This window comes from Ostrea edulis, chromosome 7 (genome assembly GCF_947568905.1).
Source record: "Ostrea edulis chromosome 7, xbOstEdul1.1, whole genome shotgun sequence".
Taxonomy (NCBI): domain Eukaryota; kingdom Metazoa; phylum Mollusca; class Bivalvia; order Ostreida; family Ostreidae; genus Ostrea; species Ostrea edulis.
In genome coordinates, this window is record NC_079170.1 from 52,169,033 (window position 1) to 52,193,209 (window position 24,177).

The following is a 24,177-nucleotide window of genomic DNA, read 5'->3' on the forward strand; positions in this document are numbered from 1 at the left end:
TTTACATCGAGGAGATGTAGTTTTAATTCTTATTACAATTAATGTTCTCCGTGATTATATATATTTTCTTAATGCTTGGTTAAATTTTGAAAAATCGCACTATTTCCGAATTTTGTGATTATTTTCATTCCAATTTCTTTCTAAAATATATTTCTCCGATATATCTTCTTCTTTTTTTTTCCTGATATTTTTGGAAGTTTCATCTGTAAATTAAAAAAAAAATATTAACAAATAACAAATTAAATTTTTCATAAACATTTTTTATAAATTTGAAGAATTCGAACGGCTATTATTCCGAGTCGTTTAGGCATGTTTTATCAGATATTCATATCATCGATCAAATCACAGCGAAATTTGGACTTTACTAGAATTTCTTATTTGCAAACAAAACACCATTTTTATCATTCCGGAAAAATCATAAAAATTCATATAAAATAATTACACTCTTTCGATGGTGAAATCATAGTTCATAAGAGGTTCGTTCATTCATACATGTACTTTTATTTCCCTCATGCGAAGAAAGGATTTCCTGATATCGAAAGAAATGACACAGGGGCTATGTGTTCTCACCTGTGTCACCTAGGCACCGCTGTTCTTCAAGTTTTTTCCACGAAAATCTTAAGTCAAATGCGAAAAAAATGGTAAGCGTCCGATGTCGTCCGTCATGCGTTAACAACTGAACATTTTTAATTCTTCTTGATCACCCCCATTTCAATTCTTTTTGGTATGAAGCATCTTCGGGACAAGGGGACGTAAATTATGAATTTGAGGACTCGTACACCCCAGGTGCCTGAGGGACGGGACAAAAACTGTCAAAAATTGACCACTTTTAAAAACATATCTTCTCTACAACTGCACATCTGTAAGAAAAACTAAATGTATAATTATAAATTTATAATGATGTAAAATAGAAAGGCCTCTAACAAAATTGTAAATTTCATGATCCCCGGGGTAGAGGTTCTGACTCCAGGGCGGGGTCAAACTTAGTATATATAGTGTTTATGTGTAAAACACTTAAATAACATCTTCTTTGGTGCTTTTGATACTAAATTGAAACTAAATGAATGTCAAGAAAGACCAGGTAAGTCCTTTACCAAAATTCAAATTTCAGGATCCCAGGGGTAGGGGTTTTGGTATCAGGGTGGGACCAAAATGGGCAGTGATTAAATGTGTTAACAATTGAACATTTTTAACTTCTTGATAAACCCCATTTCAATCTTTTTATGAAGCATCTTTGGAACAAGGACATAAGTTGTAAATTTCAGGGCTCCTGTTCCCCTGTTGCTAAATATTAGAATTTAGCATATATGTATGCAGAACAGACTAGCGATGCTTTTCACTAATACTAATAATAAGGCCTGTATGCCTCTTCTTGGTCCTAAAATATGAAACCGTTCTATAGTCCCATGGGGTCATTACTTCACTACACTTGAATCCATACAATGAATCCACACAATTGCCGTGGGGATCCGGGTTAGAAAGCATGTGGGTCCTTAATAGTATATCCCTTGCTTGTCGTAAGAGGCGACTAAATGTGGTGGTTCTTCAGGTGAGACCGTAAAAACCAAGGCCCCGTGAAGGCCATAAACGCCAATTACAGGCTTTAATTTTACAGCCCTTCACTGGCAATGGTGACGTCTCCATATGAGTGAAAAATTATCGAAGGGGACGTTAATTAAATCAATCAACCAAGCGACACGGCATAAAAATGCTTCAATGTTAAAGAATACAGTGAAACTTCGTTATTTTGAACTCGATGGGACCGAGAAAAAGGTTCGAGGTATCCGAGATATCAATTTTTGAGGTGAAAATATATATATATAGAAAATATAGTTGGGATAAATCTACAGAATTCGTAATATTGGTATTCAAGATGCTGAAGTTCAACTGTATTGTTACGTGTAACATGGTCTTGCTGTTCAAAAAGCAAAAAAAAAATTTGAAAAGAATTTCCCATATTCATGTATTATGCATATTGTAAGCCCTCATTTTAACCACACCCTAACCTTTTCATTAGGAAGCAGGAATTCTAACTCAGAAGGGCTTCATTGTGTTAAGATAAAATTACAAAACCGCTGAGAAAAACACGTGTCGATAGTTTCCCAGTTGCATTTCCGAGGTGTATGTAAAAAGTAAAACGGAATGTGCATCGGTCTTGGAAACATAAAAATCCCCTATAGTCATCATGAAGTCAAGGGGACAAAATTCTCGAAACTTCTTCAGATTTTTCACAAACAAGTATCTTCGTAAGGTGGAAAAGTGGCATATTCCGCATTACTGTACACCGAACGCAGGTCAAAAAGTTTTTGGATCCCGGCAACTAGATAAATCTATATACAATGCGATATTTACTAGCAATAGTACGAAAGCCTATTAGTATCATGTGAAAAAATAAATTCACATTCCATTATCTCATAATTACGAGAAAAGATCTCGTAATTACGAGATAATTATCTTGAAATTACGAGAAACCATCTCGTAATTACGAGAAAATATTGATATAAAGCCGAGTTGCACAACTTATGGATAATCTTGGGAAAGTTTGATACTATTTCCCTCTTTGTTGATTGCTCAGCAAATCGAAATGATCTTATTTAAAGTGTGTGTGACGGTACATATTGTCGTCCGGTGTCGCATGATTTAGGAATGCTAAATACCTATAGTTTTCGTTCCGGGTTATAATTTACGTTCCGATCCGCGTAAGTTTAGTTCCGGTCATAATCACACTTTTAGAAATATGAAATGCATATGTTTACTATGCACATTTCTTGTGGGTTTTATTTCTTTCATCGGGTTATACAATAACCAAAGACTAATATCATTAGAACTGGATAATTTATACAGATCAACAGGTGTTTATTCTTGTTTTATCACGGAGGTTTGAGGTGTGAAACCTGCAGATAGAGTTGTTATGTACATGACTCCTTCTACAATATGTACCGACACAAACCCTCACCATCATTAGATGTACATGTAACATCAGGTACTGATCTACATGTAGGAATGAAACTTCTTGAACTATTAAGTTTGGATTTTTATTTATCTATTTTTTTTTTTTAAATCTAGACTATATCTATATACACAAATGTATGCAATATTTTTCTTTTTTATTGATTAATGCCATGATATATCTTTAATGATCAAATCATTTCATACTGGTTACTTTAAGATATTGAGTAGGAGAGAGAGAGAGAGACAGACAGACAGACAGACAGAGGCACTAGTCCTGTACATGCATGTTACTAAGAAAGTAAAACCAAAAGATGTATACACTTAAAGCGCTGGATAGTGCTGTATCAAAATAATGATATTTTCATATTATGGATATTTTAAATTGAAATTCATCAATATATAAAATGTAACAAATCAAACATGTAATCATTTAATGAGATCAACAAAAACGCATGTTCCCTCCATTAAAAATAGTATTGGAATCGTACAAGAATTCCAAATATTCATTCGCATTAAACAATTCAGCATCTAACCACAGCTAAACATTCTCTACAGAGATACCTATAGTTAAGTTATCCCCCCCTCCCACCTTTCCCATCTACCGCGGCCGGCGACAATATATTCCAATGGTCTATTTCTCCGACGACAGTATGTACCGTGATGCAAAAAATATGCGTTGTCTCGGCACATACCATCGTCGGCAACAATATGTAGTATATGTACATGTACCAACGGACAATATGTACCGTGAGGGTACGTGCATGAATAAAATTTCGCTTGGTAAGTTAACTTTCTAAAAATCTGTTACCAAGAAAATATCCGTGTAACCTATCTCCCATATGTATGCAACAGTGTATGTGTGAAGTAAAAATTTTGTAAATAAAAAAAATTATAATAATAATAAAGCTAAAGAAAACTTTCTAAAAATTCTAATGGTCTAGTTGGATGCTTTGAATGGAAAGTGATTTCTTATATCTAAAACAGCATCCAAAACACACTGACGGAATGAGGAGAGGAGAGCTCATATAAAGAAAGATATCATTTGACCAATGTTTACATATTTTTTTCGTAATTTCGAGATAATTATCTCGTATTTACGAGATCTTTTCTCGTAATTTCGAGATATTTATCTCGTAATTACGAGATAGTGGTAGGTGAATTTATTTCTTATATGATACTAATCGGCTTTCGTACAATAGGCCTACTCTTTCACTCAGTACAATAAAAAAAAATTATATGGTTTTATACAATGAAAATTTTCCAACTGTGTGTCATACGTGTACCTAAATATCACGCATGTTCCCATTGATAGCACAAGAAATTCTTGTGTATCCGAACCACAAGAGACCAATTTGCCCTATTTACATAGATAAATAAATTTTATCCCAGACAACATTAATTCAATCTCTAAGCATTGGGTACTTACTTAGTACCTTGAGTCAGCATGATGGACTTGCATCGGGAAAAACAGGAAGATGAAACGAACATTTATAAACGGAGATGGTATATTTTATTGCTGTTTTCACTGTTAGCCATGACACAAGGTGCCTACTGGAACACCTGGGGACCCATCGCCGAATCTAGTGAAGACGCATTCCACTGGGAGGACAGCGATATTGCGCTATTTGAGAACTGGGGACCGATTGGGTACCTTGTGGCGGGTTTTTTCTCCGCTTGGCTTGCCGACGTCAAAGGTATATGTTCATATTTTGTGTTATTTAATTAGAGGCACCACGGAATGAATTCCATATTTTCTTTATCCCAACTAACTTAAATAATTTAAGAATTTTGTTTCACTTTTATGTATAACTGATTGATTGTATATTGTTTAACGTCCCTTTTGAAAATCTTTCACTTATGTGGAGACGTCACCATTGCCGGTGAAGGACTGCAAAATTTGAGCCTATGCTCGGTGCTTACGGCATTTGACCAGGGAGGGATCTTTATCGTGCCACACCTGGTTTTTTTGCGGTCTCATCTAAAGTACCGCCCTATTTATGAATATAGTCGCCTCTTACAACAAGCAAGTAGAGGACCTATTCTAATCCGAATCTCCATGGGATCAGTTTTATGTATAATTATGAAAAAATGAAGTATATACAATGATGAGCATGATGGTCATATTATATTATTATTTTATATAATGTTTGCTAGTAATTTAGAATTCGGCATGTATTGTTTACTTTGACTTCATTGTTTTATTTTGTTTGATTTTCTACAACTTTCCATGCTTGTGAGTCTACAGGATGTAACAACCACTGAATAGCCAGGGCTGCTTTCTTCAATATAAGTGCTGAACACGCTTTCTGGTGCCATTGGGTATGGTGGTGTCAAGCTGTGATATTTACATTGACTGAATTTTTTCTCTTGCATAAAAGGTGAAGATAACGAAGTGATCAATCTCATAACTCCTATAAGCAATACAAAATAGAGAATTGGGCAAACACGGACCCCTGGATATACCAGAGGTGGGATCAGGTGCCTAGGAGGAGTAAACATCCCCTGTCGACCGGTCATACCCGCCGTGAGCCCTATATCTTGATCAGGTACATGTAATCAGAGTTATCCGTTTTCAAAATCAGTGTGCCAAGAAAATCCTAACAATCGATATGAAACACGTCAGGCAGCATTTGACCCAATGATAAATTGTATTGGCAAATTAGATCGTTATAACGACCATAGAAATTGCGAAATGCTGACTTTAAACGAGACTGTTACTGTTAAAACCCCTGCACCATCAACTTGTTTGTCAGTAGCCTGCTTCGATTTTAAGAACTGACCATACACAGAACAAGCTCTTGCGTATCGAATCAGTTGAGAGATATAAACACCATATGCAGGTGATAATGGAATATTGCTACATAAACATGGGTAGTTGACGATGTAGAAGCTGAAATCACCCCGTTTGCCAGTTGAGTTGTTAGTTTGCCGTTAATATCTACGTATGGATTTTATTTCGAATTCACTGGGATATATTGAATCGACGTATGAATGAAAATTATTATTGTTAATAGATGATACGTCGTCGACATATCTAAATGTCGAATTGAAGGCCATAGCAAGAGATTTTTTTCTTCTCACGTAGAAGTTTTTGAATAAATTCTGCTTCATAGGAATATAAAAGCAGGTCAGCTAACAAAGGAGCACAATTTCTCTTGAAATTGACATTGCTTTCTTCATAAACAATGAATACACTAGTTCTATCCAGTGTTTAGTACCACCTGTCCGCGTAATAATTACGAAACATGGAGGGTTGTCAAGGTCAAAGGGTGCAATGATATTTTATTTTAGTCTATATATTGAAAAAAATATGAGTATAAACAAAAAAAATGTGTTTCTTTGCTGTTTCATGGGGGTGATGAAGGTAGCAATCATTGCAGAAAAAATTGCATAACCCGCGTTATCGTGTTACGCAACTTTTTCTGCAATGATTGCTACCTTCATCACCGGATGAACCAAAAGAGAAAGCATTTCATTGTTTAAATGGTGTTGACCTAGTACATCATTGAGATTATAATGAATCTGTAAAGAAAAACACATGTAAATGCATGTCACGTGAATTACACAATTTACATGCAAATCGGAGCGATTATCATTATCATTATGGTATTCTTCGATGTTTATTTTAAGTCTGGGTTCAGCTTTCGTGCCATACAAATGTGTTACTAGTACTACAACTGGTATGAATCAGAACGCACGTGTCTAAGTATATGATTTTAAAATTATTGCATAATAATATGTATCTTTCCAGGCTTACGTTTCTCGTGTGTGTTGGCCGCTTTTTTGGTGGCGGCGGGGGCTGGGATTCGCTGTATCACCAGCGAACATCCTTATGTTACCTGGTAATCATTCTATCATCTAAGTTTATTACCGGTCAGGTGGGAACAGTTGTACAGGTATTACGGAGGAACATGCATCCCTGTGTTACCTGGCGGTCATTGATTGCATCATATACCTAATATGTATATCATCTTGAGTACCAAAACAGCTTGACATTTCAATCGTTTTATTTTCTGTGACTGCATATTTTTTCGAAGTAAATATAATTATTACGTTTCATGTATATCGCTCAGAATCAGTATGAAATTAATGATACGTGATAGACTGATTTCAAAGCTAAAGTCAGCCAGGTCCAAACTCGTAAAGAGAACACCCTGGGCAGGAACGTGGCCATCAAGGTTCACTTGATAGCTATTACAAATACTAAAATTCTGATGACCAGTTGTATAAATCATACAAACTCTAGTAATCGTTATGTACTGTTTAAGTAGTTTCAGTACCTTGATTTCATCTCCTTGTTTTTGTTCATTTCAGGACTGCAAACATTGGTCAGGCCCTAAATGGATTTGCAGGACCTATTGCCATGGGAGCCCCTCCCCTGGTCTCCGCCGTCTGGTTTCCGGTCCACGAACGGACGACCGCCACCAGTATTAGTTCAGGGTTTAATTTGCTTGGAATCGCCATTTCTTTCATTATAGGTATAATAGATTGAATCAGGAGAACTTATATTACTAGAAAGTGCAGCAATGGTTCTTCTACTCTTAGTATCTGAAGTAGTTCATGCATATCATATCATTTATGTATGTGTATATTCCTTTGCTATGATTTATTTAGGATTTCAATGCTTTTTACAGGGCCTAGAATTGTAGAAACTTCTCCCTCCTCATCCAAGGAGGAAAATCGAGGGTGAGTATGTGTATGAGTATTTGTCATGCGCGGATCCAAGATTTTTTCCCCAGAGGATTCAACTTTTTGCAAGAAAATACCACAATCCTCTTAAACCGGCTCAAAATGAAATGAGCATCCGTATGGAACAATGATCTTTAAAACAGCACAAGGGGGTACCTTTCGTTTCGATTCTCTGTCTGATAAATGGTTGTGCAATTTTTGGCCAATTTCTAATGATAAACGCAGTATATGTAGTTACAGTCTAGACTGTACCAAAGTCAATGGCTATGCCATTGCAATGGCTTCGTCGTCGGCCTCCTTCCGTCTCGAGAGACGATGGCTGCACCAGGTTGTGTCAGGTCTATTCGCTGCATCTCCTCGTGTGGCTGTGAAGGCCAACGTGGGAGTGGCAGTCTTTGCCGCAAAGACTACAGGTGTGAATTGCCACCGCCTGGCCTGTGAAGCTGGACTTGCGGGAGGTTCTTTTCTTTTTCGGGCACTCGATGCGCTTCTGCTCAGCTCTGCACAACGGCCCTTCAAGAGTCCCGGGATCTTGCGAGGCTTTCCCACGACTGCTTGTCGATTCCAGCACTCTTCATATCCCTTTTGCAGGTGTCTTTGAAGCGCAGTCTGGGGCGGAGTTTTGTCGTGACAAACCAACAGTAGATAATCAGATAAAGAATAAGAATAATGCTACGTTTTGAAAAGCAATGAAATGCGAAATCTAGCCATTCGTACGCTGCAAGAAGGCGTTAATCGGCGGAAGGTAGGATGACGTTTTCACGTTCATCCTTGGTCTAACAATATTGAAAAAATCACTTAATGATTACCCAACCAGACTGATCGACCATTTCTGATAACGCTGTGTGAACAAGTGTACGCACGATAACGTCACTTCCGGGATAGGTTTACGGCTGCTGTGACTAAGTCGATGCAAACGACTGGGCATCATGGTAGGTCCATTCATCTTAAGACTATATCCAGAATATTGAGACACCATGGGATCCGCTGCAGAAGATCTTATAAAGGCTTAAACTGCATCGCAGACGTTACAGCAAGACTATTTTTCCTTCAAACGAACGGCATCGACGTTATCGATTGGCCCGTTATGCATGTCTGTATGTGTATGAATATGCCACGTGTGTAAGAATATGTACCTGGTACTCGTATACGATGAAGTGTATGCATGTGTAACTGTAAAGCAACAGTAACAAGAATTGCTACATGTAAAAATTTTCACTCATATGCAGACGTCACCATTGCCGGTGAAGGGCTGCAAAATTAAGCCTATGCTCGGCGCTTACTGCCTTTGAGCAGGGAGGGATTTTTATCTTGCCACACCTGCTGTGACACGGGGTCTCGGTTTTTGCAGTATCATCCGAAGGACCGCCCAATTTAGTCGCCTCTTACAACAAGCAAGGGGTATTGAGGACATATTCTAACGCGGATCCCCACGGGGCACGAAAGTGAAGGAAAATAACCCAAGAAGAACAAATTCTACACGCATAGAATAAAACATCATAACAAGATTGAAATTGTATGTTTTTCCTTATTGAATTTCAAGTTGATATACAGTACATGTCACTTCACACTGCTTAAACGTGTGTTTATTTGCTAGTAGTTCAAACCGTTGTTCGTCGAATCTACACTGTATATATTCATACGCGGACAGACAGCTCTAAAAAAAAAAAAAAAAAAAAAAAAAAAAAAAAAAAAAAAAAAACAACCCCTGATCTTACTAGATAGAAAAAGGAAAAAGGTGTCTTCTTTGTTGAAAATGAGAAGGAATAGATTTTAATAGAAATTCAGCACATGTAACATTCATGTAATGTAAAAAGTATATAAAAAAAACAACTTTTTTCACGTTTGTTTTATTGCAATGATTGCCATAGAAAATTATGTTTTTCATTTTTTTTAACAACCCAACTTTTTTGTGTATCGCCTCAGTAACTTGTCCAGTGCGCCTGAGTACATACATAACGACTCCTCTACCTTGACCACTGGTTTGCACCAAATGAACAACTTCACCTTTACTTCCGATCAGAGGCGGATCCAAGAAGAACAAGAACAAATCATGCTGCTGATGTATGTCGGTATGGATATTTTATATATATATATGTATCTTTCACACACACACACACACACACACACACACACACACACACACACACACACACTATCTAGAAAAGGGGGGTGGGGTGTACCAGAGGTTTGAATTGTTGATATCATGAAATATAATTTGTACTTTTTTTCTGCTCTTTGATATAGGTTAGCTACCAATTAAAACACTCTTTAAAAAAAGAACCTAAAATGACAAATGACAAACGAATTTACAACGTTTATTGCTAAGGGGTGAAGTAAACAGTCCAGTAAAAATGAGTTCTTTTCTGGAGGAAAGTTGTTTTAGATAGTGAATCTACTTTTCTTTCATAGCAAAAACCAAACCCCTCCCACTAACTGTTTGAATTTAGATTTTTATCCGACAATCAATGCAGTAATGATGTTCCTGGAAAAATATAAAAACCATAATCTGATCTCTCTCTCTCTCTCTCTCTCTCTCTCTCTCTCTCTCTCCCCCAAAATCGAAGGGGGGGGGGGTGCAACCCCCGTAACACACACACACACCCCTAGATCCGCAGATGAAACGTATATACACTACAAATTACATGTTTATGACTTTTTGGCTTGACACTAGGAAGCGAATTACATATTATAGTACCAATGAGCTGATCCACAGTGGTAGTTGTGCTGGGACAAATCCAAAAACATCTTTTCTGGAGGAAAGTTGTTTTAGATAGTGAATCTACTTTTCTTTCACGGCAACATGTATGTTTATAAACTTTCTAGAGTTAAGTACATATGAGTTTCTACGGGTGCATACACAACCCCTTTTAATTAGTCAATCAGTGTAAGAGCATTTATCAGAATCTCGATTAGAAAAAATACAAAGTGTCCACTGAAACGATGGTGAGAAGTAATATGTACATGGTCTACCGTACTCATTAAGTCACCTTCTTTAAACAATGTTACTTTAAAAAATAAATTTTATTTTTGAAAATATATCAGCGTATGAACTACGAAGCTTCACTCCGGCAAACTACATGTAGTACTTCGTGAAACTCATTATCGCGTATGAACAATGTGCGTATGAATACAGATAGATATAGTACGTTTAATTTAACGGCTGGGAATTCTGACAGAGATGCAAGTAGAATATGTAAAGATAAGAAATAAAATTCAGGTTTGAAAATACATGGACTGCAACACTTCACACCGGCTAACGCGCTTCAGGAAGTCTGCCTGCATGAATCGTCGCAGTTCATGCACTCTCATGTAATTTCAATGATAAAATTTATTTTTTAAATATCAAACAGTGAACGTTTAAAGTCCTATGTGTCAATGATTTTCATTGGGTTAAAGCTTGTCACGTGGTGTGTAGAGATTGGATATCAGCGGGCTATCACTGACGTCATTGATATCGACAGACTGTGTCTAGCATTAAATGGCGTTGCTGCACGTATTGTGCTGTGTGTCTTCGGTTGATGTTACACGTATCTTACATGTATAGTTATATATTCCCACGTATTGAACGTGTTGTAGAGTGTGCATGGGCGGTCCTGCTGTTCGTTGTTATGTTGATATATTTTCCAAACAAGCCAAAAATACCTCCAACGAAAACAGCGGCCATTCCTCGAATTGAGTTCAAGAATGGACTGAAGAAGATAATTAGGTAATCAAAGAAGAAAACATGATATAATGAAACAATGCTGCAGATCCAGTGTCCTTTTCCTTTACCGGAAGACTGACTTTATATTCCATATTACCGCAATTTCAGAGAATGATAATTTATATACATATTTATAATTATGTATATTATTTATAATTATATACATAATCATAACTTTTAACATAACATTTTTGCTTTTAAATATTTTGCAGAATTCGAGAGTTTTGGATAATAGCTGCTATATATAGCATATCCATGGGCGTGTTCAATGTATGGCAAGGTATCTTCGATGTCTACTTGAAGCCGCATGGGTTCAGTCAGGTTTGTTTTAAATACCTAATTTGATGGATAAACGACAATATGTTTTTGGAAATATATATAGCAATATATTCCGAGTATCTCTTTCAGGACCAGGTGGCATGGTTAGGGGCGTCTGCTATCTGTGCAGGATTCGTATCCAGCATTGTGATCTCCAGGTTTGCATTTCACTGTTACTTGCAGTAAGTCGTTTATGCTGACTGAAACACATGCATAGTTCATACAGTCACCTAAACGTTTCCTGGTGTAAAAGTTGAGGGAAAATTTTGATGATACTTTTAGGAGACAATTTTAATGATGTTTTGAAATACTATTTGGCTTTACTGATTATTTTTTTAGATTTGCCGACATTTTCAGTCGACATCACCGTTTTTTCCTGATTGGTTTATATGTAGTCGGAGGCCTAGCTTTCCTATGGTTTATCTTATTAGTAGAGGACATATTGCCAGACTCAGAGGGTATGCATTTATGAATAATTTACCCATTTGAAACATCAATTACACAAGGTTACTGTGGGTTGTTTGTTGACACGGATTATTCAATCATTCTGAAATCCAGACAGGGCCTTACTGCTCCTTACAATATCACGCCGATTAACGATACGATGACGCGTTAATGTCACGCCGATTAACCGATACGGCGACGCGTTAATGTCACGCCGATTAACCGATACGGCGACGCGTTAATGTCACGACGAAGAAGACAAAATGTGTGGACAACAACGTGATAAGTAATGCCGGTAAAATTATAAAGGCGATGGTGAATTTCGACGGCCTTTCATGTACGTACTATTTTACTATCGTGCTGACGTCACAAACGTTAATCGTTTTATCGCACCACCACATTATTTCACCATCGTCACCATTTCATCACTGCTTTATCGATACACCAGTCTAAAACTAAATAAGACTAAACTAAATATATATCACGAACAGCAGATATCTACTTTTTCCCGGATTCCGTGGTGTATCGCTTATTCCCACTTTTACAGACTTGTAATCGAAAAGAAAACAATGGAGCTAATAGCCTAATTGATTGATCTATTGCAGTGTCTCTGTATGTGTCCATTATACTGGGGACTATGTGTCTGCAGGCATCGACTCCCCTGTACTTTGAGATGGGTTGTGAAGTGTGTTACCCTGTGGCCGAGGGACTGACAAATGTCCTACTAACCTTATTGGCCAATGTGATTAGTTTCGTCTTCCTTCTCCTACAAATGATTCCAAAAATAGGTATGTATGTAAGAGGAATGTTTCAGGCCACACGTCTCTATTTGCTGTCAGATATATGAAAAGCATGGTAAAAGTCGTGGTTGTCGTGGTTGTATATATAAAGTACATGCATTGCCAATTTTGATATACATGTATGCATTTTGAATTTGTGTTAAAATGACAATGAGATTTTATCTAGAGGACTGAAATCATCATTGATAGCAGAATCTGAAATGCGAAATCGTTCATATAAAATATAAATCTTTTTGAAATATAGGTGAATTATGTTCGAAAAGTTCTGTCATTTCCTATAAGTTTCTAAATGAATTTACCATTGATGAACTTTTCCTTTTCTCATAAATCTTGGTTTAGTGTTACTACTAATAATTATTGTCCGTGTTCTAACTCATCCGTCTGTCTGTCTGTAGGGTCGTCGTGGGAGAACTGGTGTTTGATGGCAGTTATAACTGTTTGCATTCCGTGTATGTGTTTGCTCAAGGACAACTATCGTAGATCTAATATTGACGAGGAAAAAAACGAGTAGTTTTAAATCTGTTTCAAATATTTTCAATAAAGTTTTTATAATCGATTCAAGATTCTCTCTCGATCTTTCTCTCTGACTGACACGAAATGTATTACTTTTTGCCTGGTCTGCAGGAATAACTGTACGTTTAAATTACCATACATACTCATCATGTTTTGGTTAATGAATTAAAGTCGTAGAAGTTAAACAGTTACCACCTATCAATCACTTCTAAGTATACCCTGACCAGCTATTGATCATTGACTTAATATACCCTGGTCATTTACTTATCACTATAAGTACACCCCTACCCCGTCAGTGTCCCAATCATGTATTCAAAGGCATGTCAGTTACAGTTATAGTACAGCTCTCACTTGGACGATGAGAACCTCTGCAGTATTTTCAGTATAGATTTGGAATGTACCTGTTTGTATTGTATCTCTCTCTCTCTCTCTCTCTCTCTCTCTCTCTCTCTCTCTCTCTAAGAATAATGGTAATTTTCTTACCAGTTTCAGATTCTTTATTTCCGTGAACCATACTGCTCTTTGAATTCACATATATTATATATACAAACAGTAGTAAATGGATAGTGCATAAACTTTTATGATGTTAAATAATTTATATCATATATCAAAATCATATCTGTTTTATTACAAGTCATAAGGTTAGCACAAATTCTATATTCTCTTGGTACGTCACCACTTCGTCATAAGAATGTTCTTATATACATATGTAGTCACTGTGATGTAGTCACTGTAACATACCACGAGAATGTAGAATTTGTCAACTATGTAATAGAAATGAGATTGGTAATGAATAATGGTACTAATATATACATGTAAAACAGACTACTTGTAGGCACTCCAATGTTTCATGGTGTTATTGCACAAATCCTAACACTCACATTTTATCAATTATTTAAATTAAATCTAACTACAATGTAACAAACAAAATATTAATCAGGTTATTTAAAATTTTATGGAGGGAGTTAGTCCTTGGATTTGATTATTTTATTTTATTTTCGCAAGTTTTTTCCCCGCGTGTGTGATATCTGAATGAACGTCCTCTGTATGTTATTTGTGGACCTCGTGTGCCATGTTTTATAAGTGGTTTTGAGAGAATACATAAACTTGTATTACAAGAAATAAAACACTGATTGATACACGCAAACATTTTAGAATATACATGTAGGTCAAATAGTCAAAAGGTCATCATTGTATCGATGTTTAATTTTTATGTTTATGATTGTCATTCAGATGATTGCTATTCTTTATATAACTGTCGACATCCATAAAAGAGCTTTAAAAAAACTATTGTCAAAGAACATATCAGGTATTGGACAAACTTTACTCCTACTGCGAATTGTTCAAATAAATTTAAAGACAGGTAATAACAGGATTAAGTAAAACAGCTAATCTAACTGTCACGCATGAAGTGACCGCCACTTTTATTAGAATTCTGACTTCTGTTATATATCATCTATTTTATAAGTAGTCAATATTTTGTTTTGGCATTTTGGATAAGTGTACTTAAACCATATAGTTCCAAGGAGTTTACCTACAGGAGAGATGATTTGAACGACCATCCAGGTACACGGTTTTAAAAGTATTCTGCCTCAAGTTGCAATAAAGTGGAAAATGTGTCGACCTTTCTACCGTCATAAATCGTTGATGAAACTACAAAGATTGTGAGCGTTTGTGACGGATGTCGCACAAAGACGAGATATTCAGGAAACATGACCAGGGATCCAGAAACGGGTAAAATGACCACGAGGACTTGTGGGAATATCCGAGATGAATTCAGAATTCCGAGATTTGGATTTGGTGACAGTCACCCTAGGAATTTTGTAACAGCACAGGCAAGTAGTGAATGGATAGCAAATAAGAATATAAATTCTTGCAAAACCAAAAAGGGGTGTATGCAAAACAGAAGTGTTTACTTTAGATTTCTTGCAGTTGCATTTAAAATGAAATGACCGAATTTTCTTTTTCAGCAAGTAATATCATACTTCGATTGTTAATCTTTCTGATTAGGATACTGCATTTATCAATTTTCTACAGCAGTTGCAAATAAACTCTTGTGCTGTGTAGGTCCATGAATAACTCGAATACGTGCAATTATTACATGTAACTAATTTAATAAATATCCAGTACGTTTCATATTCTTTTGATTATCACGTACAAGACGAACCAAAAAGTTTTGCGTTTGGCAGATAAGCAAAGGACCTATATCTTTTCTTTAAAAAAAATATAGGTATACTTTTTCATATTTCAAACTTTTTTTTCTTCAAACAGTTCTTCCGCTCGCAATTCTTCTGTGCATGGACGCTACTATGGGCCATATTCCATCTCCTCGTCATTGCCCTGCAGTTTTATTTCATCGACGACCATCCTAATCCAAAATGGCTTTCTTTTTTGACAAACTGGGGGTACATCCTCCTTGTGCTGTTTTCAGTTGTGGATTGTGCTATAACTTTCTACGTTAACATTTCAAAGAAAGCGTTGCTTGAAAATGGTATGTATTACATGTACTATGTCAGCATTATTTGTGCAGTTGTTACTGATACATGAACTCTCTCTCTCTCTCTCTCTCTCTCTCTCTCTCTCTCTCTCTCTCTCTCTCTCTCTCTCCTTTGGGGTAAAGTCTTGATGATTTAAAAGCTTTGCATTTTATTTTTTGTTGCACTTATTTTTCTTTGGTAAATCTATTACAGTAAAATTATCCTTATGTTTTCATTTGTATTGGGTGCTAATTCTCGTCTCGGAATACATAATACCATCTGGTGAATAAAAAAAATCCGAGCACCACAAGCCTATATAGTCATAAAATATTTCACATTCTTGCATCAAATATCCAATTACTTTTCCATAATTTTTTCTATTACTGAGTGCACATACCCGTCATCCACCGCAGATTTAATTACTAAATGATAAACAGATAATAATACATGTACAATATGTAACATGCATATAAGGAATTTTTCTAACTTTAAATTTGTAAACTTTTATAAGACGGTAGACGCTAGCAGCGTTAGAACAACACACGGTCCCCAGTCAAGTACATGTACCCTTCTTATTTTACTGTATTTCAAATGGAGTGCAGTTAAAGGACAAATGAAAGATATTTGTTTAAGATCAGAATATGTGTGTATATAAAACATCACAAAGTAAACATCGACTGCATGGTAAATGAAATTTAAATGTTAAGACAGGCTTTGAATTATGATCAAATTACGTGTAAGATTTGACAAACTTTATAAATGATGTCGATAGAATCAGACACACGGTGTCGTGGCACACTGTGCTTTATTCGATGAGAATGCATGATAAGACAGATATATGCGAGATAAGTGTTTAAAATTATGAGGGAACGAGGAAGCCAATACACATTGAATGTCATAGTCTGTCTAATAGGCAATTATACATAGACCCTGTATGTCATTAATACTGGTATAATCATTTGCTTTGAAGTTAATCTTTTGCACATTTGAAACAAATACACATTACACATACACAAATTAAATACACATGAACTACCAGTCTCTCCGATAGGCAATTTTACAATTGGTATATAGACCCTGTCTGTCCTAAGTACCGGTATAATTATATGCTTTGAAGATAATTCCCTGCACATTTGAATGAGTAAATACCATATCCAATAGGGGTTGTACACATTCTGAGGTGAACATGTCATCGCTCTACAAGCAATCTCCAGAAAGAAATGTACGTAATTCCATGAACCGTAATGCTGAAAAAATTAAATACAAATAAAAGATCATATTTCATGGTATTAATGTTTCCTCGTCTCTCTGTGTGCAAAGAATGTAAATGTACTGATACGAAGAAAATTAACGATAAGCACGTGAGATTGTTTAAAGCAATATACGCGCCTTACGAGAGTTTATCTACACACGGTCGCATCATTTCCACATTTTAATAGATTATTGTTAAATGTGTAACGCCGATAATTATAATAAATCTAGAAGTGTCATGGTAACATCCCATTTTATCCGCCATGAAATAGTCACCGATGTTTGGGTCGGTTAGGCATTGTGACGTCCATATTATTGTTTAGTGTGGCGATGCGATTTCATTGTGAATTGTAGTCTAATTAACTACAACCAATTTTGAAATTGTTTTCATAGCAAAATAATAATTTACTGAAACGTAGATATTACATAAGAACTATAACCCCGACATCAATTCAATATCGGTAAAACTGATGGGTGCTCTCCTAACTGCATCTAACCAATAATACAATGACTCGCACAATGATCAATTTAATTTAACTGTTGAAATATTGTTGAAATGAATTTTTTCATACATAAGGTATATGTTCTGAGTGCCCTTGACCTTTACAAAATGACCTAGAATAACCCTTGTTGGAAAGACATTTGTCTATTACTTACATTGTATTTTAATGATATATAATCAATACCTGTTCAAAAACTGTTGAAATGAGTAACTGTTTCCTTATATCAAAACCTTTGCGCGTAAGTCATTCGCACAATTGTGTATTCATATATGAAAAGTAATCGTTGAAATGAAGGGTTTTTCATCTATAATGTGTCTGTTCATAGTGACATTGACCTTTACAAAATGACCTTGAGTGACCTCTGTCTGAACGCCATTTGCCTATTTCATAATTGTGTGATATATGACCAATACCTGTTTAAAAACTGTTGAAATATGAAACTTTTAATGTGACCTTAACCTTTCCGAAATAACTTTGAGAGACATTGGTCAAAAAGTCCTTGTTTCAAAGAACATTTGTTATGATCATTGTCTGATGAAACGTTTACTGAGATGAGTCCGGACTGATGGACGGACAGACACGACAGCGGCTATATGCTCTCCCGAAAATGTTCGGGGATCTTTGCACAATAAAATACAGTTATCAAGTTAAAAAAATCACAGCTGGTTACAAATGTAATTGATATTGGATATTGAAATTCAGTCACAAATTCTCTCTCAAGAAGCGTAGGATTGATTTTGCATTTCAGCTGGATTGGTGTATCGTGACCTACTTTAGGACTTAAAGTAGGTCAAATGCTTTTAAGGACGTTTTTCGTTACGGGTATTGATATTGCCCTGAAATTTAGTCACAAGCTTCCTCTCGTAGGAATACAAGTTCAATTTGCATTTCAATTGGATTGCTGCACCGTGACCTACTTTAAGACTAAAAGTAGGTCAATTTTCCAGATATTTTTTTTTTCGTAATGGATACAGGTATTGCCCTTTCTTTCAGAGAAATACAGCTTCAGTTCGCATTTCGTCTTAATTGGTGCACTATGACCTACAATAGGGCTAAAAGTAGGTCAAATAGTTTCCTAGATTTTTTCACATTATGGATACAGATATTGCACTGTTTGTCATCAATGTCCCAATGATGTACCGTTTGCGGTACTTTTGTTTTGCTTTTCCTGCTGTTTGTATACGTGTTTTATTTCATGTGTCACAAAATCTTTACTATTTAGTGTAAGCTGTCATTCATTAAAACGATGACAGAACGTGCATTACTAAGAGTACCACGGTAGTGAAAAAGTAAGTGTATATATTGTATAGTCTTTGCTGCAGTAAACTGTTAAAGTAAAAAATACATGTACATAACTTTGCCATCGTATCAATCCGATATCTGATTCTTACATAATTGTAATATGACTCTATGTCACCATTCTAGAATAAAAATATAATTGAGATAACGTAATTTTATATCCCTTCAAAGCGCACATACTTTTCTTTACGGGAATCGGTATATTTCATTGCCATTTCAAAATTTGTTATAGCGTGCACGTCTCTTCTTCGAAGAGTTGTGCATACATGAAGCTTTCTTCATATCACACATTCCCACCGTTGTACCAGATTAGCACATGGGTGATTTTGCACAGTGTTTTCTTTACACAACTAACATTTCCATGTACACAAAATGAATTAACTTCATTGATGTGAATCTGTCGGAGTAATTTTACTGGATGCCACTCTGTATACAGATGACATTGATATGGTAGATCGAGATCTCATCGTGAGAAAAGTTCATTACGGATATTAGAAGTTGTAAAGTCAAGTTTTACGATGATTTTTGGCCGTAAGAATTCGGAAATATTTCATTGATTTGAACACACAAGTTTCTCCATCAGTGAATACCTGATTAGCCTTGAACAAACGCTGATAGACATTTAGTATTGAGTTTCATGTTCTGATGTCAGGGATTAAAACGCAACAAAACATAAAAATGAATAAATATATGAACAAAAACACAATGTCAGAATGACTACTTTTCGAGTTCTATAATATTTATTATTAAACACATGCATACTTCCGTCTTGTCTACAAATCACATGCAAATGAATAGCACAAATACTTCAGAGAAATGCATCTTTTACGAAAAAAGGAGACAATAGTATACAGCTTTATTTAAAAAGATTCTTTTGTGTATGTGACACAAACGAATCTTAGATGACTTGTCTTTCAATAACAATTCATTTAAAACAGACGGCTTAGACCTGTAATAAAGATCTCTATTTCTGTTTTAGATATACATGTATAAATGGTTAAACACGTGAAATGACGTTTGCGAGGAAATAATGACATTCTTACAAAAGTACTTCTCGTTCAGAATCAAAATTCTCACAAATCTTGTAATTAGCAGACGTATATGTGTACTTTTAAACAAATTACCTCCAATTATATACAAAGTTACAAAAGCCAATACGTGCCAGGGTATAGAATTATTATTCATTGAACTAGCGGCCGCCACTTATTACCTGGCGACCGCCCCTTATTAACTGGCGGCAGCTAGTTAATTTATCTGGCGGCCGCCAGTTACTCACCCCCCCTCTCTCTCTCTATCTCTCTCAAAATGAAAGGGATACAATCTCTGTAATCTCCCTCTTCAATACTTAGTAATATGTATGTAATATACAATTAAGAGCATTATTGTTTTTCGATTGTGCTGTCAATTTACAAAGTTTTATAAATGTTCACGATATCAAATGTCGACAAGATTCGCGCACGAGCAAATCTTTACGTGTACTTAATATACCAACGTATCAGGCACGTAGAACCAGGGGGTTGACCCTCCACTTTTTTTTAACAACGTTCATTTTCTGTTATTTTCCTATGCATACTAAGTTATTTTCACACGTGAAATAAAATTAATTGGCGGATTGACCCCCCCACCCCACTCTTTTGGTGGTAGTAATGAATGGTAAAAATATAATAATGAATGAACTGATGAATAGAAGAACGAACGAAGCCCCCTCCCTTCAATTTAGGAATACATGTATGAATTTTGGGCAAAAGAGACATTCATGTATTTAGGTTCCTTTTTTGTTTGTCAACAATTGTAGTAGACAATTTCTCCTCCGACTTTCCCTACACTTTGAAAAATGATGTTACGTTTTTGCGTACTACATACTAGTATTCTAAATCTTTCCAAAATAATCACTCAGCAATATGAATTAAATTGTTTTTGAAATTGACAGTCGGCATATATAGATTAAGTGTCGGTCGCCAGAAAAATTAAGTGGCAGCCGCAACATAAATGAAGTGGCGGCCGCCAGTTAAATGAATATTAATTCTATACTCTGGCATCTATCGGCCTCAGTACAAGGTAGTGTTAAAATTATCCCAGTACGTGTGGCAGTCCATTTTTGCAATTGCAACATTTTCTGCAGAACAACTGTGTAGCCTATATCACCTAAGTTGTTTATTGGGAAAGAGGCGACTTAAGTGTCCCGATGATGATAGATTTTCATTTAGATTATTAATGTTCAATAAAAATAAATGAAATTACAAAATTTCAAAAAGGGAAAATACGGACCCCCGAACATACCAGAGATGAGATCAGGTGCCTAGGAGGAGTAAGCATTCCCTGTCGACCGGTCATAACCGCCGTGAGCCCTATATCTTGACAGCATTCGGTGATAGCTTGTTTAATGGTTTAATGTTTGCTTTCTTTTTCAGATGAGTGTGAGATTCCTTGGTACATGAAGATACAGTGGGTCTTATTCAATATCTCAACTGTCACAGCTGTAGTGATAACATTGTTGTTTTATACGCTTTTAACACCAGGTACTAGCAAATTACAGAATTATCTTAGTAAACAGGGCTACGTTCAAGGTTCTGATGGTCACATGCATGTACATGTATATTTAATGGAAAGCCATAGGTTGCATATTTAATGAATGATCCTCGTAGATACGTGTGGATGTACTTTAGTTGCCGTTGATACATGTGTATATACATGTACATACAATGTCAATCGATGTTGTTTTTCCCATCTGTTGCACTTGTTTAATGTTGACCATACCGGCATATTTGCCTTGGGTTTGATGAAACACCCATTCCATTCAGGAGCGGATCCAGAACAATTTGGCAAAGCAGGCATAATATTCATTCAAATAAAGGGCCTCTAGAGTATACAGAATTTTAAAAAAAATGAAGGGAAATTTCAGAAAAACAATCCATAAACCCATAAACATGTATATTTACATTCCAAATTTTTTTCCCCTTTGTTACCTTTACCAAATGTAATAGTGACAAATTCCTCATGAATGCGATGCAGTTTTTAAAAATACGCATATGAATATTAAAAAATATAGTACGTCTATTTAACGACTGGGAATTCCGATAGAATGTAAATTTATAAAAATGAAATACATGAGGGTATGAACTGCAACGCTTCACGCCGGCATGTTTGTCATGAAGCGAGAACTCTTTAAAAGCGTAGCAGTAAATGTTTTCAAAAAATGAAATTCATTTTTTACGTACGCAGTTGAAGAGCTACATTACAGACACAAACCGCATCACCCTGATCGATAGCAAAATCATTTTATAGATAATATTCCCCAAAACAACTTTGCCACAGTTCATGTAAATGTAAACTGAGATGCGCCACATACAATGGGTATATTCCCCATACAGGAGAAGAATTTTTTAAAACATATACTTCCTCTCACGAATATCACGATTACAGTTTGTGAAAATAATATATATCAAGCATATTTCTCGAGTGTACGTTGAACATTTATTTACGTTTGCTAGAACCATTGCCGTCTGGATCACGGTGGATTTACCTATATAAGGGGTATCATCTACATAAAGAATACAGAGGGCCCCATAGGACATGCGCGAGAACAATGTTTTGGCCAAAAATGTAGAAACACTCTTATCTAGATTAAGGATTCTTGGGGCTAAGGTTGGGCAACTCACGGATTAGATTATACAGGAAATAAACCTTTCATCTCGAGAGGATCTGCACTGCAATGAATTGACATTCAAGCATTCTGGTGTAGTGTAGCTCATTATAAATTTGTTTATACCGTGACACAAGGGGCAGGTTTATGGTCACAGTGAGTGTTTATAATAAGTATGCTGTTTGTTAAAATGCTATACAAAATCAGTGGATAGTTGTCCCATGTAGGTATGTAGTGTGGGACTACATGTACGAGAGAGAGACTCGGTATAAATTTTATATCTAATGGCCAACGAAGTCTTGTTTTCATTAAAAAGTAATGCAAATAAACAAAAGGATGTCTAACATCACTGCACCGTTCTGCTTTGTTACCGGTAACTTATACTGTCGTTGAAAGATTGTGGTCAAAGTATCACATACATTGACACTACAATGTACTTATTCATTTAAAATTACGGAAAAGTGATTAAATGCGAAATGTACAATGTATAGTAATTACTGCCTGACTAGCTATCGTTTGTGATCACATTAATGATCATCTATTTTATTGCTTTTTCAGACATGGATGCCAATAGTATTTTAAAACATGCGATCAACTCTGTATACGCTTTATCGAACCTTATCATATCCGCGAAAACCGTACGTCTTTTACACGTATACCAGGCTGTTCTTCTGTCTGTACTGTACACCGTGTTCTCAGCTATCTACCAAGAAGCTGGTGGGGGAACAATCTACGAAATTCTGGACTGGAACAAAATGCCAAATACTGTTCTATTAACGATTGCAACTGCTCTAATAGTTGTACCACTGATTCATCTACTCTGCTTTACTATTTATAGCATACGAGTGTTTGCTTCGAATTCGTGTCATCAAACGAAGACAGTCAGTGACGTCAATAGTGCGGGCACCACATTGAGAAATCGCGATGTTGATGAGAAGGATGTTGGAATTCAGAATATATCTAAGGACATATCATAGTGTGCCAGTACTGAATAATAATTATATAAATAGCAACAGTAATTAGAATTGGACTGCATCTATTGTTATAACTACTTGTGCATGCACATGTCTGTTTAATTTGACTCACTATATGCATGCAACTTATTTTCATAAACAACATAGAGGTTTGTTTTATTAACATAATTAAATGTACAGTGATTGTAAAGCGTGAACGTTGTTTATAAAATCACAAAATGTGTACATGTTTGTGAAAAACTGATGTCCCCAAATGGCTGCAAAGTAGTTCTGGTATCCAAGGAAAAGTCTTTCCACAAGAAATACACACATGCCAATTATGAGCGCAACATCTATTCAAAAACCATGACCAAGGTTAACGTTAAATATTGTCTAACAGACAACAGTCGTACCAAAAACTATATGCCACCGAATATCCGATTACGGATAAAATATTTCATCATATACCCATCAATCTTTCGTTTTTTGATACTGTGGATTTCACAGAGTGTGTAAGATTTTCCGAGTCACTACACCGAGGTTTTCTGATCCGGTGTCAGTATCCTCTGAAATTGATGTCACAATACATCAACGTAACGTCTTTTGTGGAAAATATCGACCGCGTCACA

The 24,177-nt window shown here is 35.9% G+C and overlaps 2 protein-coding genes across 3 annotated transcripts; both read left to right on the forward strand.

Annotated features, from left to right (window-relative positions):
* The first annotated feature begins 4,317 nt into the window (after window positions 1–4,317).
* LOC125653242 (solute carrier family 49 member 4 homolog) lies at window positions 4,318–15,078 on the forward strand. 2 transcript variants are annotated; one of them, XM_048882609.2, is made up of 11 exons: window positions 4,318–4,646; window positions 6,704–6,794; window positions 7,267–7,430; window positions 7,587–7,638; window positions 9,568–9,713; window positions 11,221–11,350; window positions 11,560–11,668; window positions 11,756–11,823; window positions 12,005–12,123; window positions 12,715–12,897; window positions 13,305–13,465. In XM_048882609.2, exons 1-11 carry the CDS (start codon window positions 4,397–4,399, stop codon window positions 13,418–13,420), a joined length of 1,428 nt encoding a protein of 475 aa, XP_048738566.2. In that variant the 5' UTR covers window positions 4,318–4,396; the 3' UTR covers window positions 13,421–13,465. The 2 variants fall into 2 exon arrangements, with proteins under 2 accessions (XP_048738566.2, XP_056000684.1); XM_056144709.1 differs by lacking the exon at window positions 13,305–13,465 and adding an exon at window positions 14,963–15,078 and having other exon boundaries at window positions 4,364–4,646.
* Window positions 14,176–23,753, forward strand: LOC125653255 (uncharacterized). Its single transcript, XM_048882630.2, has 4 exons — window positions 14,176–15,257; window positions 15,694–15,913; window positions 21,364–21,471; window positions 23,154–23,753. The coding sequence occupies exons 1-4, from the start codon at window positions 15,135–15,137 to the stop codon at window positions 23,570–23,572; spliced, it is 870 nt and encodes a 289-aa protein (XP_048738587.1). The 5' UTR covers window positions 14,176–15,134; the 3' UTR covers window positions 23,573–23,753.
* Window positions 23,754–24,177: the final 424 nt, after the last annotated feature.

What these genes read in the sequence shown, in the direction of transcription:
- LOC125653255 (XM_048882630.2), top strand. Translation starts at nt 15,135, where the DNA reads ATGACCAGGGATCCAGAAACGGGTAAAATGACCACGAGGACTTGTGGG. An exon ending in GGAATTTTGTAACAGCACAG is followed by an intron (nt 15,258 to 15,693) that starts GCAAGTAGTGAA and finishes TTCTTCAAACAG; the next exon opens with TTCTTCCGCTCGCAATTCTT. An exon ending in GAAAGCGTTGCTTGAAAATG is followed by an intron (nt 15,914 to 21,363) that starts GTATGTATTACA and finishes TTTCTTTTTCAG; the next exon opens with ATGAGTGTGAGATTCCTTGG.
- LOC125653242 (XM_048882609.2), top strand. Translation starts at nt 4,397, where the DNA reads ATGATGGACTTGCATCGGGAAAAACAGGAAGATGAAACGAACATTTAT. An exon ending in GAACATCCTTATGTTACCTG is followed by an intron (nt 6,795 to 7,266) that starts GTAATCATTCTA and finishes TGTTCATTTCAG; the next exon opens with GACTGCAAACATTGGTCAGG. An exon ending in CGCCATTTCTTTCATTATAG is followed by an intron (nt 7,431 to 7,586) that starts GTATAATAGATT and finishes TGCTTTTTACAG; the next exon opens with GGCCTAGAATTGTAGAAACT.